This window comes from Equus przewalskii, chromosome 2 (assembly GCF_037783145.1).
Source record: "Equus przewalskii isolate Varuska chromosome 2, EquPr2, whole genome shotgun sequence".
Classification (NCBI taxonomy): Eukaryota; Metazoa; Chordata; class Mammalia; order Perissodactyla; family Equidae; genus Equus; species Equus przewalskii.
The window spans coordinates 30,557,096-30,572,139 of record NC_091832.1 but is presented as its reverse complement, the minus strand read 5'-3'; the positions used below and the strand labels follow the sequence as shown (position 1 = coordinate 30,572,139).

Sequence of the window (15,044 nt, the reverse complement as noted above, 5' to 3'; positions counted from 1 at the left end):
TTATATTATCAATTTTATATATTACTGGATTCAACTTACTAGAATTTTTAAAAAGATTTTTACATCTATGTTCATGAAGGACATTAAGCTGTAGTTGTCTCTTGTTTGTAACGTCTTTGGTTTTGGTATTAGAGTAATGCTGGCTTCATAAAATGAGTTGAAAAGTGTTTTTTTCTCTTTTATTTTCAGAAGAGTTTGTGTAGTATTGGTGTTCTTTCTTCCTTAAATGTTCGGTAGAACTTACAAGTAAAGCAGTCTGGGCCAGGAGTTTTCTTTGTGGGAAGGTTTTTAAAGACAAAGTCCATTTGCTTAATAGATATGGGGCTTTTCAGGTTATGTATTTCTTTTTTAGTGAGCTTTGGTACTTTGTGTCTTTCAAGGAAATTTTTCCATTTCATTTATGTCATGAAAGTCATTGGCCTTAAGTTGTTCGTAATATTCCCTTCTTAACCTTTATATCTGCGTGTTCTGTATTAATGTCCCCCCTTCATTCCTGATATTGGTAATTTGCATCTTATATGTTTTTGTTGATAAGTCCAGCTAGAAGTTTATTGATCCTTTCAAAAGAAAACAGCACGTGGTTTCACTGATTTTTCTCTATTGTTTTTCTGTTTTCTATTTCATTTACTTCTATCATCGTTATCATCTCCTTCTTTCTATTTATGTTAGGCTTCATTTGCTCTTAGTTTTCTAGCTTTTTAAGGTGGAGGCTTAAATCACTGAATTTAGACGTTTCTTCGTTCTTCCTTTTTTTTCCAAGTAATTTTATCAGAATTATAATAGTTTGTAGCATTGTGTAATTTTGGGTGTACATTATTGTTTATCAATTCCTGAATACACTTCATCATGCTCACCCTTAGTAGTCTAATTTTTATCCATCACCATACATATGTGCCCCTTTATCCCTTTCGCCCACCCCTCCCAACTCCCTTCCCCTCTGGTAACCACTAATCTGTTCTCTTTGTCCATGTGTTTGTTATCTTCCACATATGAGTGAAAGCATGCAGTATTTGTCTTTCTCTCTTCTTTCTTAATATAAGCATTTAATATTGTAAATTTTCCTCTAAGCACTGTTTTAGTGGTATCTCATATATGTTCAAACGTTGTGTTTTCATTTTCTTTCCATTTAAAATATTTTCTGCTTTTCCTGGTATTATCTTTTTTTTTCTTTTTACTTTTTAATTGAGGTCATAATAGTTTACAACATTGTGAAATTTCAGTTGTACATTATTATTTGTCAGTCACCATATGAGTGCACCCCTTCACCCTTTGTGCCTACCCTGTAACCCCCGTCCCCTGGTACCCACTGAACTGTTCTCTGTGTCCATGTGTTTGTTTATCTTCCACATATGAGTGACATCATTTGGTGTTTGCCTTTCTCTGTGTGCTTAACATAATACCTTTAAGGTCCATCCATGTTGTGGCAAATGAGCCTGGTAATATCTTTTGATACTTTGTTTATTTGTAAGTCTGCTATTTAATTTCCAAGTATCTGGGGGATTTTCCAGATATCTTTCTATTATTGATTTCAAGTTTTTCCACTGTTTTTAGATGGAAGTTTTTTTTATAAATGTCAATCAGGTCAAATTGGTTGATAGTGTTGTCTTTATATCCTTACTGATTTTCTGTTTTTTTCATTTTATCAATCCTGAGAGAGAAGTGTTATAACATTATATTACTATATAATAGTACTGTGAATTTGTTTATTTCTCTTTTAAGTTTTCCCAGTTTTTCTACATGTATTTTGAAGCATTTTTAGATGCATGTATACTTAGGATTTTTATCTCTTCTTGATGAACTGATCCCTTTATCATTATGAAATGCCTCTGTCTTCCTTGTTCTGAAGTCTGTTTTTTTCTGATATTAATATAGTCATTCCAGTTTCCTTTTGATTACTGGTAGCATACTACATCTTCTTATATCCCTTTACTTTTAACCTATCTGTGTCTCCACATGTAAAGCGGGTTTCTTAAAGACAGCACATAGCTGGGTCTTGGTTTTTTAAATCTAATCTTCTTAGCTCTGCCTTTTGACTGGAGTGTTTAGACCTTCTACATTTAATGTAGTAATTGATATGGCTGGATTTAAATCTATCACTTTCCTCCTTGTTCCATCTGATGCTTGTTAGTTTTTTCCTGCAGTCTTTTGGATTAAATGAGTATTTCTTATGATTCCATTTTATCTTCATTGCTGATTTATTAGCTATACTTATTTTATTGTTAGTAGTTGCTTTAAGGTTTAGAGTTTACATCTTTATCACAAATATTATACTGCTTCACATATAGTGTAAGAACTTTTCAATAGTATACTTCCATTTCCCACTTTCCATCCTTTTCGTCCTTTTCATGTACATTTTAGTTCTACCTACAGCCATCCCTCGGTATCTGCAGGGGATTGGTTCCAGGGCCCCCACAGATACCAAAACCCACGGATGCTCAAGTCCCTTATATAAAATGGCATAGTATCCGCATATAACCTATGGACATCCTCCCATATACTTTAAATCATCTCTAGATTACTTATAATACCTAATACAATGTAAATAGTTATTATACTGCATTGCTTAGGGAATAATGACAAGAAGAAAAAGTCTGTACATGTTCAGTACAGATGCAACCAGTGTAGGCCCTTTGATCCACAAATGCAGAAACTGCAGATATGGGGGGCCTACAGTATATTATGAATCTCATGTTATTTTTTTACTTAAACAGTCAATTATTTTTTAACAAGATTGAAATAAGAAAAAATTTAGTTTATATTTATCATTTTCAACGTTCTTCAATTCTTTGTGTAAATCCAAGCTTCTGTCTAGTATTCTATTCCTTCTGTCTGTAAACTTATTTTAACATTTCTTGTAATGGAGGCTTCTGATAATACATTCTCTAGGTTTCTGTTTGTCTAAAACGATCTTTATTTTTCTTTCACTTTTTGAAAGTTATTTTTACTGGGCATAAAATTCTAGATTGACAGGTTCCCACCTTCCTACAACTGCAAAGTATATTATTTCATTGTCTTCTGCCCTGCATAGTTTCTGACGAGAAGTCCACTGTAATTATTATCTTGATTCTTTTGTAAGTAATATATCTTTTTTTTATCCATCTACTTTTAAGCTTTTCTGTTTATCGCTTTCATTCAGCAATTTGATTTCAATGATGTGTTGGCATCATTTTCTTTATGCTTTTACTGTTTGAGATTCGCTGAAATTCTTGAATCTGCAGGTTATAGTTTTCATCAAATTTGAAACATCTTTGGCCATTATTTTAAAATTTTTTTTTCACCTTTTACCCCCTTCTTTCCTGAAACTACAGTTATACGTGTATAGATCACTTAATATTTTCCCACATGTCACTAAGATTCTGCTCTTGGGTTTTTGTTTTGTTTTGTCTTTTTTCTCTCTGTGCTTCATTTGGATAGTCTATAACTTGTGTCTGCAAGTCCACTGATCCGTAGTGTATAATCTGCTGTTAATCCCATCTATTGGATTTTTCATCTCAAATATTGCATTTCTCATCTCTAGAAGTTACATTTGGGTCCTTTTTTTTATATTTTCCACTTCTATCTTCATCATGTTTTCCTTTAAATATTTAAACATATTTGTAAGATTTATAATACCTGTTTTAAGGTTCTTTTCTACTAATTCTATGATCTCTGGGGTTGTTCCTGTTGATTGATTTTTCTCTTGAATATGGGTCATGTTTTTCTGTATCTTTTCACGTCTGGTAATTTTGTATTGGACACTGGACATTGTGAATTTTGCACTGTTGGGTACTGGGTTTTGAAGTATTCCTATGGAGTGTTCCATTTTTTTCTGGCACCATTTCCTGTAACTTGGAGACCCATTTGATGCTTTCGAGTTTTATAAGCTTTGTTACAGTGGATCCAGAGCAGCTTTTATTTTGGGAATAATTTACCCCTACTACTAAGACATGATGCTTCTGTGGACTCCATCTGCTCCCCATCTAATACAGCGTCTCTCCATCCTGGTTTATGGCAGCACAAAGTATTCCCAGTTCTGTGTAAGCCCCAGAAATTATTCAGGCTGCTTTCTGGTAGTTCTTTCCCTAGTCTTAGATTCCTCTCATGCATGGGGAGATCACTATTCAGCCAAGACCTGAGGGGAACTCTCTTCCTATTTCTAGACTTTTTTGTGTAGGTCCCTCCTCTCTGGTGTTCTACCCTATAAATTCCAGCCACTTTGATCTCCCTGAAATCTGATTTCTATCTCCCCAGCTCAGGATACTGGGCTTTGTTTGGGTTCTTCCTTCCTTGAACTGAGGCCTGGAAGCTACCCCCAGCACTAATTGTAGGGCTCACCTTGTTTTTCTTCTCTCAGGGATTGTAGTACTAAGCTGCTTGTTGCCCAATGTCTAAAAACAGTTGTTTCCTATATTTGTCTATTTGTAAGTCGTTAACAGCATGAGTATGATTTAATTTCCATAGCAGTTAATCTTTCATGGACAGACTTGAGAGTTTTTTTTTCCCCTAAGGAAATTACACCATTTATAAATACTAACAAATTAAGGATTAAATAAATGATGTTATGCTCTATCAACACTTTTCTCCTTCAGTTATTTGTTCCTCACTTTATTCTGTCACCCTCACAGCAGAAATTCTCAATCTTGGGCTGGCCCCGTGGCCAAGTGGTTAAGTTTGCATGCTCCGCTTTGGAGGCCCAGGGTTTCATCGGCTCGAATCCTGGGCACAGACATGGCACCACTCATCGAGCCACACTGAGGCGGCATCCCACATGCCACAACTGGAAGGACCCACAACTAAGAATATACAACTATGTACCAGGGAGCTTTGGGGAGAAAAAGGAAAAAAATGGAATCTTTAAAAAAAAAAAACAAAGAAAGAAATTCTCAACCTTTTTTGGTTGACAATCTATACAAAAAAATTAATATTTAATAGAATTATTGGCAACACACTCAAAGAAATTAAGGGATTCAAAACAACAGAAACGGATCAATAACGATCATAGCACAACCACTATTCCAGTATAAGAACGTCTTTCAGTGTCTAGAAAAGCAGCCACTATTCACTTACGGCTCTTCGGTGTTGAGTTGGCATCTCGGTAAGAACCATCTACTTTCCTAGCTGCAACACAGCTGTTATTTTTAAAATGCCCTAATCTGCTAGAATTACGGGTGATTCGAAAAAAATTTAAGCTTCTTATTACAATGGTAATATGTGCATATTGTCAAATCTTTGGAAAATATAAGACATTCAGAAGATTTTTTAAAACAATCCATAATCCTACCACCTAAAGACAACACTATTAATAATGCATTCCAGCCTCGGTACTGCATACCTGTGAAGCCACAATGAGAGCAGGGGAAGCCCAGGTGTGAAGAGAGCACTGCCCTGATGTGCCTCACCGGTGCACCTGCTTCTACCACTGTTCATGACAGGACGTCATGGGCCTGGAATCTAAGAAAGAGCAGTGAGGATGTGCCACCTTCCTAATCCACAGCAAATATGCAAGCAGTTCCCAGGGGAGGGCCAGCGCAGTGATCAAGAGCATCCAGGCCTGGGTTCAAGGTGAGGCTCTGCCACTTCAGAGTGCTGACTTTAACCTTTTAAGCCCGTTTCCTCCTTCATAAACTGAGAGCGATAACAGTACCTTCCTCTCAAGGTGTTTGTGAGGATCAAATATGATGATCCACACGAAGTCGTTCATGCTGCCCCGCCTAGGCTTTTATTAACATTAGGTTTTAATATATGCACAGGGATAATGTATTAACAGCTTAAAATTATAGCTATCATTTATTGAGCCCGTACAGTCCTAAATGCCTTATAGAGAATACTTCATGCAATATTTACAATAATCCAGTGAGGTATTATCCCGTTTGCAGATGAGAAAACTGAAGCTTAGAGGGAAGGGTTAAGTGACTTGCTCAAGGTCACATCAGAAGTCTGACTTCTGCTCCCTCTTAACCACTATAACAACCTCAAAAGCAGCACACACTAAATGTTAACATGCTAAATTTTGACACTGGGCACCCCTGAGTGGGTAGGATTCGTTTTTGAATATTAGGATATTGCATATAGTTTTCAAAATATAAAGCAAATATTTGAGACTGTCTTGAACTTTCGCACATGCTGGGGTTCCCTAGAACTCCGTTTGGAAATTTCTGAGGCAGTTCACTGTTGGTCGTTCTAATGGCTAGAAAGTTCCTGCCTGTATCAAAGCTGATTCTTTCTCTCTCTCTCTTCACTCCTTCTAATTCCAACCCTTGGAATCAGCTCAAAATGAGTCTCATTCCTCTTCCACATCAGTGATTTTCAAAATGCAGGTCATAGCCCATAGTCTTTTGCGAAGTTCTGTTTAAGTTAACGTGTATGTGCTGGGTCACAATATAAAATGCATCTCTTGCCATGGGTCACCATCAAAAATTTGAAAGCCACTGTTCTATGTGACTATTCTCCAAGTATTTGAAAGCAGCCCTCATGTCCCACCATCTAATGGCTGATCCTCTTCTCCACAAGGGACCTCTTTGGCTTCTATAAGCCTCCTTGTAGCATGGAGATTTCTCCCCTCGCCATACTGGGCATCATCCTCTAGCCCTGTCACCAGATTCATCTGCATCTCTGTTCAAACCTTCTTAGGGATGACCTCCTTGACCACTCTCTCTTAAGAAGGACCATCCCGTCTTTCTCCAGGCCTTGGCCCTGCCTTATTTATCTCAGAACATTTTTTACTTCCCAACATCAGGTTTTATGTGTATTTATTTCTTTATGATCTTCCCCCAATAGAATGTTCATCACTGAATCCCCAGTCTGTTTCCTGGCCCATACTGCCAGGAAAATGGCACTATGCTCAATAAATATTTGTGGAATGAACGAAGGAAGGAAAGAATATTACAGGAAGGATCATTTTAGCAGTAATGTGTATAGATGTGCTCATAATACAACTCTTTCCTTCAGGAGTTACATTCAATAAAGATTTAAGTCACTAAAACTATAGGCCTGTTTTCATTCCTCCATCTCTATGTTTAAAAAAAGTCTTTATTATTTATGTTATAGTATCATATTTTATACCTTTATATACATATATTACTGTGGAAAGTATATCAATATATACTAAGTCATGTATACTGTTACTTTACATGAAATTTTATGGGATTTGCATGAGTAGTTATGACTATATGAGATTTTTATCGATTCAATTATAATCTCATAACTGAGATTATATGCACAACTGCATCTTGAGTGTATTTCATATTTCCAAAGGACTCTCAGGTAAACAATGCATTCGATATTTTTCATAAGCTCAGAAAACGTGTGAGAGAGCTGGAGGAAACTTTAGCAGCTGGCTAGTGACCACGAGATTCCAATCTCACCCTTTTGTTTTAGAGATGGGTAAACTGAGGCCCAGAGCAGGGAAGATGTTTGCAGGGGGACACTCAAGGAGCAGGAGTGGGTCTGGAATTAGAACTCAGCTCTTTGTCGTCCACCCATTGCCCAGCACCCCAGCCCCCAAATATTTGGACACTCGCAAAGGCTGAGGCAGGGGAGTCAGACGCCCACGTCCCTCACAGGGGCTCCCTGGGGGAAGGCACCATGGTTATTATCACCACTTTTCAAGTGGGGACTCTGAGGGCACACCTCCAGGGAGGGGCGCCTCCAACGGTGGCTCCTCCCGCCCTCAGGGCACCGCCTAGGAGGCACCGGAATTCGGCACGCACCCGGCAGGCCGGGGGTCTCAGTGGGTGTCCCATGGGATGTGCCAGATCCTCCTCCCCACGACCGGGGGGCCCATCCTCCGACTGGACTGCCTCCTACCTCGTCTGGTCCGCTGGGCTGAATCTGGCCTGGCCAAGCTCCCCGTCGCTATGGCAACCAAAGGCCTAACATTCTGGAGCCTGCCTCTGTCTGCCTCCTGAGTAACACTAGCCAATGGTGTCCTCTGTTTCTTTAGCGTGAAAACTTGTTGGCCAATCGCTAGAGGCGTTTCAAAAACTGCAGGGAAGCTGCCAGAATTCTAGGGTGCAGGTGAACTACGTCAGGACCGCTGGGGAAACTTAATAGGGGCTTATCTAGGCAACCGCTCAAAACTCTTGTGATAGACCAAAAGCCTTAGAATTTTGCTCACCCAGAAATCCTACCTCAAGGATAAACCTGAGTGAACCAACATTCATCCAAGTCCTGTTTATAATAGCAAAAGAAAAAAAGAGTGATGTGAACAACTACACCAGGGCAACCACATAGTGTCCCATGAGCTCCTCTTTAACCGCTTCACAGCAGTCATGGTGGTCCTGTCCCCTGCTTAGGACCCTCCGACAGCTCCCCTTTAAACTTAGGATGAAACCCAAACATCTTATTATAAACAGTCCCTGACCGGTCCCTCTGCTCACAGCTCCTACCACCCACCCCCTCAGAATAACCTCGGACCAGCCACGCTGTCCTTTGGGCAGTTCCTACAACATGCCAACCTCGTTCTGCTCTCAAGCGTTCCCTCTGAGCCCCGCCTCAGGATCTGAACCCAAACCGGCTTTCTCCTCGTTGGGGTCTCTGTCCAAATGTCACTTCTTCATCTGTACAATGGGCAGGAGCTCAATGTCTCACTTGGGGTTGTTGTGCGGATCTGAAATGAAACGCACGTGATAAAGTGTAAGCTCTACGCACGTGTTAATGATTACACTTGTACATGACGGAAACGTTCCTAAGCGCCAGGCTCCCTGGAGGACCGTAAGCTTTGCTGAGCTGGGGACGTACTGGGAGGGTTGGAATATAGCGAAGCCAACAGGTGTTACGGGAAGGCAGACAAGAAGAGACATGTATGGCCCCGAGGCTTTCGGGGGAACTGGATCTTGAAGAATGTACAGGATTTGAATACATAGAGCGTGAGGTCAGAGACCAGCAGGAGCAAAGCCCGGAGGTGGCCCTAAGGATAGAAGGAAGGACACCTGGCAGGTTGTCCACCTGTCGGGCAGTCACCTGAGCTCTCCAGCACAGCCGGAGAAGGGAAGCGGGGTTTGTTCCAACGTCCCCCGGGCGGCCGCTAGAGGGGACCCCTGCCGGTGAGCGCAAAGCTCCCGCCGGGCGCAGGCTCCCCAGGGCTCTCCCCCTACGCTTCAAGCAAGCTTTGCGGCGCAGCCAATAGCCGGGGGATACCCCACCCACCTCCTCCTCGCAGCCACTCGCCTGCGCGAAGTGCCCGCCAGCTTTTGACTGGCAGGCGATCTGACAAATGAAATCGCAGCCTTTGAAAGCAAAACACTGCAGCGTCCAGGCCGCTGGGTGTTGGGAAGGAATTCAGGAGGCTGTGCCTCCGGGTTGCGGGGAGATCCGAGTCATTTCTCGGGAATCTCTGATAGGTGGGCCTTAGAGGAAACGCCGCTGGTGAGTAGTGATTAAGAAGGAGGGAGGGAGGCCTTGAATTCAGCCTTCGTTTCAGGAAAAGCGAAAGCATTTGTAATCATCTAAAGTCCCGAAATATAAATACTCTTCCTTCTGGCTGTCACCAGTCTTGTCAGTTTGGGTCTCGTTGCCTCAGCATGTTTTTTCCATTTTTGCATCGAGGGTGAGAGGAGAGAGGGCATGGGTTTGCCTTAATAAAGGTGATGCCAGGCTTTATCAAATCAGGAAGTGAATGCCAAAATTATTCCTCGACTCGCCGGCTCGGGCTTCCGGGCAGTAGCATGTGGTGGAGTCAGCAGGTGGATGAGGGGAGGCGTTCTCGATCTGTGCTGGCTGCTGGAAGTTGTGGTTTCCAGCCCAACAGGAGGGGACTGAGGAGTGTAACCCTTTAGTGAGCCAAAGCCCAGGAAAGGGAAAACGCCTGGCCTGTAACTGCCACTCAGCAGCCATAAGCTGAATCGTCAAGGGGTAGAAAAGGGCATGTTTTATTTTTTCAGATACAGTCAAATTCTAATTGGGATCCTGCTTTTCGCAGCCTTGAGCTGTGGTTCTCTCATTTGTAAAATCTGCTCTGTGGTGGTGAAATAATTCATTGAGATAAGGGGTGGGGAATGGAGTGGAAGCCAGCACCTAGTGAGTTATCTTTCTGTTCTTAAGTCAGTAGATCCTGTGCCCACTGATGCATGCGAGGGCCTCACAATTAAAGGGTGGTTGGCAACAAAGAGTTGGCTGCTTGCCTCTTGGGCATATGTTAGTCGTGGAAAAGTGCTTTGAAGTCAGGAAAAGAGAGTCACTAGGCAAAGAATGTGTGACTTATAAGGAAGGACAACTTGCAAAGAGTTCTTCCAAGGCTTTTAGTCCCAACTGCTGCCCAGCTGAAGGAGAATCTTCTACTTTTGATGCCTCAGAGGCCTGGGGGTTCCTGAGGCAGAGAGGGAAGCTGCTTTTTAAAAGCGAATTAAGGGACCACCACCACCAAAACCAGAAACCCACCTAGACACACCAGCTGGTCCAAAGAAGGCTAGGAGGCCTGGATTCCTGTCACCCCCTTGGCGTGTCTCCAATGCCCGTATGCTTTCTCAGGCACCCTATGGGTGGGGCTGAGTATATCTGTGGTATCTAGTTTTGCGGTAGATTAGGCGTGAGTAAGGCATTCTGTTCTGGACTGTGAAGTGGCCACAGTGCACCAGGTGCTTCACAGGCCTGCCTTTAGCCAGTCAGTAGGCATGTGTGGAGGTCCCTCTGCCAGCTTCTGGGCTAGATCTCCAGCAAGAGCAACTGAACAGGGGATTCAGGACCTGCCCACTTTGTGCTCCACTGCCCCTTCAGCTCCAGGTTGAAAGCCCCCAAGGGTCTCTCAGAGGTGGAGAGAGCCCTGGGCCGCCCTTCCTTTCTAAGGCTCTTCTATTAAAAACATTATAACAGGGATACACAAATTTGACACAGTGATGCTTTTCACACACACATAAAAGTATAGTGAAGAATAATTATGCTTTTCACAAGGTTGCAATAAATATTCATAGGGCTTTACCGTCAGGGAGGTCTGGTTATAGGATGTGAGTTACAAAGTTGTCTGATGAGTGTCCTCATGTATGTATATCCGGAATGTATACCCTCACATGGAGGCAGCAGCAATCATTTAATTCTGAGGCTTTTTGACAAAGGGAGACCTGGCCACAGTGCTGGACACAGTGTTAGCCCTAGAAAATATGACTTACTCTTCACACTGGGAAGCAGAATTCCTGCGCCTAGGGTTAGATAGCAGAAGGAACTGGAAGCTACAGGAAAGACAGGAGGCAGCCTTCCAAAGCCTCAAGGCATGGCAGAGACTACGTCTGTTTGGCACATAGTAAGCCCTCAATAAATATTTGTTTCTTGAATGCACGAGGGAAAGAAAGGAATGTTCGTGGGTAAATTAAATAATTAAACTGGTAGGAATAAAATTAATACTAATAATAGCTGCCATTCATTGACCATTCTCTGTGCATGCATTTTATACACATTGTTGCATTAAATTCTCACGACAGTCCTGTGAGAGAGGAATCTGTGTTTTACAGCAGAGGAAACTGGCTGAAAAGTTCAATGACTTGGCCAAGGCAAAACAGGTAACACATGACAGGTCAAAATGAATTTAAAGTATTTTTATTTTAAAAGAAACATAGACTTTGCAGTACAAACCAAATCTGTATGATTTCTTTTTTTAAATATAAGAAGACCTCCAGGAAGCCCTTAGCACTTGTGGTGGGATGTTTTGGCTGTGCCTCCCAGAACACGAGGGGCATTCTTTCTCTTTTTTTCTCTATTTGGTAGAAAAGTTTGACATGCACTGAAAATATCAGTCCAATGAAGTTAACAGGAATTCCCGTCATTGCTGGTTTTACTTGAAGCCGCATGATTGCCCCCACTTTACAGGTGAGGCAACTGAGTCTCCCAGAGGTGAAGTGATCTGGGCACACAGATGTCCTCCCTCTCCCAGTCCAGCGCTACCTTGCCTGTGCTAGGCTGATCCCGGTAGCAGCCCAGTTCTTCCATCTGCCGTGGAGACAACTTTTCTTCTCATTCTTTCTTTCCTATGTTGGAACCCAGGTGGTTCCCTTTGCACGGCAGTGGGATTTTTTTATTTGGAGTCCTGGAGAAGGAGATGTAGGCAGCATTCTACTTCTTATGTAGAGGAGCCATGGAAAAAAGTCGTATTTAAATTAGGATATGATGGGTGGGAGGAAGCAAAGGCGGAGAGGAAAGGGGATTTTTAAGGGCTGGGAAATAAGTTTTGAGATAGATGAGCCTTATCTTTATTAAGGGCCAAAAGGCATGATATAATTTTTTTAATGGCCTCCCTTCTCCTGGCAGCTGTGTTTTGTCCTAATAGTACTGTCTTCTCAGGTAACAAAGATGGGCTCAGCGTTTCATTGTGCATGCATTTTTAATGTTCCTTCCCATCACCCAGAGCCCCTCAAGAAGCCGGAAACACACCGTTGTCTGTCTGCTTGGGAAGGACAGAAGTTGGCACTTCTCTGAGTGAAGATGAGGAAAAGGCTGTAAACCAGCCAGAGGAGCCTTGAAGCACTCCTTCCGCGTGAGAAGGCCATGGCTGCTGGAAGGAGGTGAACGCCACAAGGAAGGATGGCTTCCAGCTTCCATCCCGCTTAGCAGCAGCTCCCGCTCCCGCTCCCGCTCCCGGCCCGGTGGGATGTGCCATTAGACCATCATGGACGGAGCCCTCGGTGCTGCCCTGCAGCTGCAGCAGCTCCCGCCCACGAGCAGCGCCGACTCTGCCAGCGAGGCTTCCTTCTCCTACAAGGCAAGAGCTGTTTTTGGTTTTGGAATTTTGTATTTTTCTAACAAGAAAGTACCACGGTACAGCTTTGGCTAACAGATAGATCCAGGGTTTATCACTGGCAGAAACAGGCGGGCCCTCCACACATGCAGGAGAATGTGTGATCAAAAGAAAAGAAATGCTCATTAAAATACATAAAAACAGAGAGGTAGAGAACTTTAAAAGGAATGCAATTCACTTAGGAGATTTGTTTTTTAAAAATCACTCACTCCATTATGCAGAGAAAACCTTTGTTCATATTTCAGTATATTTCCTTCCTGACTTTTTCTGATATTACACATTTGTGATCATATTGTACATAAAGTTTTGTATTTTGGTTGTTTCACTTAACCTTGTTTCTGGAATATTTCTAAGGTCATTGAGTAGTGATTGAAAGCATGGTTTTTGAAGGATTGCCCAATAATCTATTCAGCTGCTGTATCCAAATTTGCTGGACAGATCCCCTATTGTTGGACATTCAGGTTGTTGCTAATCTGGGGTTACTGTAAACAATACTGCCAGGAGTATCCCAGAGTGCATGCTACTTTGCTGTCTTGAAGAACCAGGTAGCCCTGGGAAAGGCAGTCACGAATGCTGGAGCATCAAGAGTACAGAAAATAAGGAAATATAGTTAATACAACTGGCCCTGTGATAAATGGATGCCAAATAGACAAATACAGAATCAGAAAACACAGAATACTCTCCGTGATGAGATTTCTAATAAGTTTCCATGTTAATCACAAATTTAATTCTGTACTTGAATTATGGAAATATTTTTGTGTCAGAGCAAAGTTAAACAGGTCATGGTGACTCTAACAGAGGGTTTAAAAATTGAGGTGGGAGACAGGCTTGTGAACAAAGGGCTATGAGCTGACGAAGTACAGGGTGGGGTAAAGGGAAGAAGACTTGGGTTCAAAGCCCTGGACACATGGGTGAGCCCCTCAGAGCTTGTTAGGGGTAGAACGGTGGTAGTAATACCTCTCTCCAGCCCGCATCCCTCTGTACTGTGTGGATCAGTGAAAAGGCACCTAGCCCAGTGCTGGGCATGTAGGAGGTGCTTGACTCAGAACTGTCTCTGGGGGCCAGCCTAGTGGGCTAGGGGTTAAGTTCAGTGTGCTCCGCTTCAGTGGCCTGGGTTCGGTTGCCGGGTGTGGACCTACACCACTTGTCGGTGGCCATGCTGTGTCAGCAACCCACATACAAAATAGAGGAAGATTGGCACAGATGTTAGCTCAGGGTGAATCTTCCTCAGCAAAAAAAACCGAAAAAAACCCAAAAACTGCCTCTGGTTATAAAGAGGAACAGAGGCAGGTGCACAGAACAGAGGAAGGTGTGGTTAATTCTGTCTGGGTTTGGGGAAGGGGTTTCTAAGGGGAAGCTGTCTCCTTTCTCCTTGATTTTGTTAAGCCTATTTTGGTTGCAAGGAATAAAAACACTTCAGAGAAGCTGAGGCAAAAGGGAAATTATTATAAGGATACAGGGTAGCTCATGGAACCCAGGAGCAGAAAGGGCAGTGGGGTTTGGAAGGTGCTAGAACTCTTACTCCCACCCTCAGAAGAGGGAAGATCTGATTGGCCCAGCTTGGGTCAGGTGTCTACACTGGTCCAATCAGTGGTGGCCAGGGGAGTGGGGTCACCCAGCAAACACAGTTTCTGGGGCTCCATCACTGTGGGCCAAACAGGCTGCCCCAAGTCATCTCTTACCTTTAGAGAAAACATTAAGAGGCCCCCAGTCCAACTTGATCAGTGGGATGAAGTCAGGAGCAAGCAATTTGGCTTGAGTTGCAGCCCTGCGCTCTGCCCTACACAACAGAGAGTGGATTCTGGTTGTTGGGAGAGGGTGGTCTGTAAAGAGAGGCCAAGAGGCTGAGCTGCCCAGGAGGCGGCATCCCAGCGGGTCCCTGATGCTGGTGGCTGTGCTTCAGCCTGGAAGAGTCAGGGCTCAGTTCTTGTGTTTCTCAAACAGGCATTTCAGCTGTGTACCTCCTCTCTGTGCGCCTGTGCTGGGTGGCCCGGGAGCTGTGTAGATAATTGAGATGTCTCTTCCCTGAAGGAGCTTCCAGTCTAGGAGGGAGGTGGGAGAGCCGTTTCCCTAAGTATTTACCCTTCAAGACAGAATTTGGTGAAAAAACAGAGATTCGGCAGGGTGTTAAGAACATGCCTTTGAAATCAGAGAGACCTGCCTTGAAATCTCAGCTCTGTCACTTTGTGGCGTTATGACTTGGGGAAAGCCGTGTCACTCCTCTGCAGGTCAGTTCTAAACCCATCCTCTAGGGTGTTATGAGAACAACCTGAGTTTACCGAGGCGGGAGCCGAAGCTGCCTGCGCCTCCCCTGTGTTCTGCCTATGGAAATCCTACCCGTCCT

General features: G+C 43.0%; 2 protein-coding genes across 20 annotated transcripts in view; one reads left to right on the top strand and one right to left on the bottom strand.

Annotated features, from left to right (window-relative positions):
• Positions 1-9,108, bottom strand: part of STPG1 (sperm tail PG-rich repeat containing 1) — a 53,202-nt gene extending 44,094 nt beyond the window's left edge. For 4 of the 16 annotated variants that reach the window (XM_070597734.1, XM_070597791.1, XM_070597801.1 and 1 more), the window contains exons 1-2: positions 7,786-7,922; positions 5,312-5,430 (exon numbers count right to left, since the gene is read on the bottom strand). The gene's annotated coding sequence lies outside the window, so the exon portion shown is untranslated. Of the gene's footprint in view, positions 1-5,311; positions 5,431-7,688; positions 7,923-8,435; positions 8,588-8,940 lie in introns of those variants that run through there. The other 12 variants (XM_070597766.1, XM_070597796.1, XM_070597828.1 and 9 more) reach the window with 7 other exon arrangements.
• The window catches only part of NIPAL3 (NIPA like domain containing 3), a 48,036-nt gene continuing 41,977 nt past the window's right edge, over positions 8,986-15,044 (top strand). For 3 of the 4 annotated variants that reach the window (XR_011533974.1, XM_070597728.1, XM_070597717.1), the window contains exons 1-2: positions 9,204-9,345; positions 12,311-12,664. Coding sequence is in view for 3 of the 4 variants with exons in the window: in XM_070597728.1 (XP_070453829.1) it covers positions 12,572-12,664 (93 nt within the window). In the remaining variant the exon portion in view is untranslated. Of the gene's footprint in view, positions 9,346-12,310; positions 12,665-15,044 lie in introns of all 4 variants that reach the window. The other variant, XM_070597713.1, reaches the window with a different exon arrangement.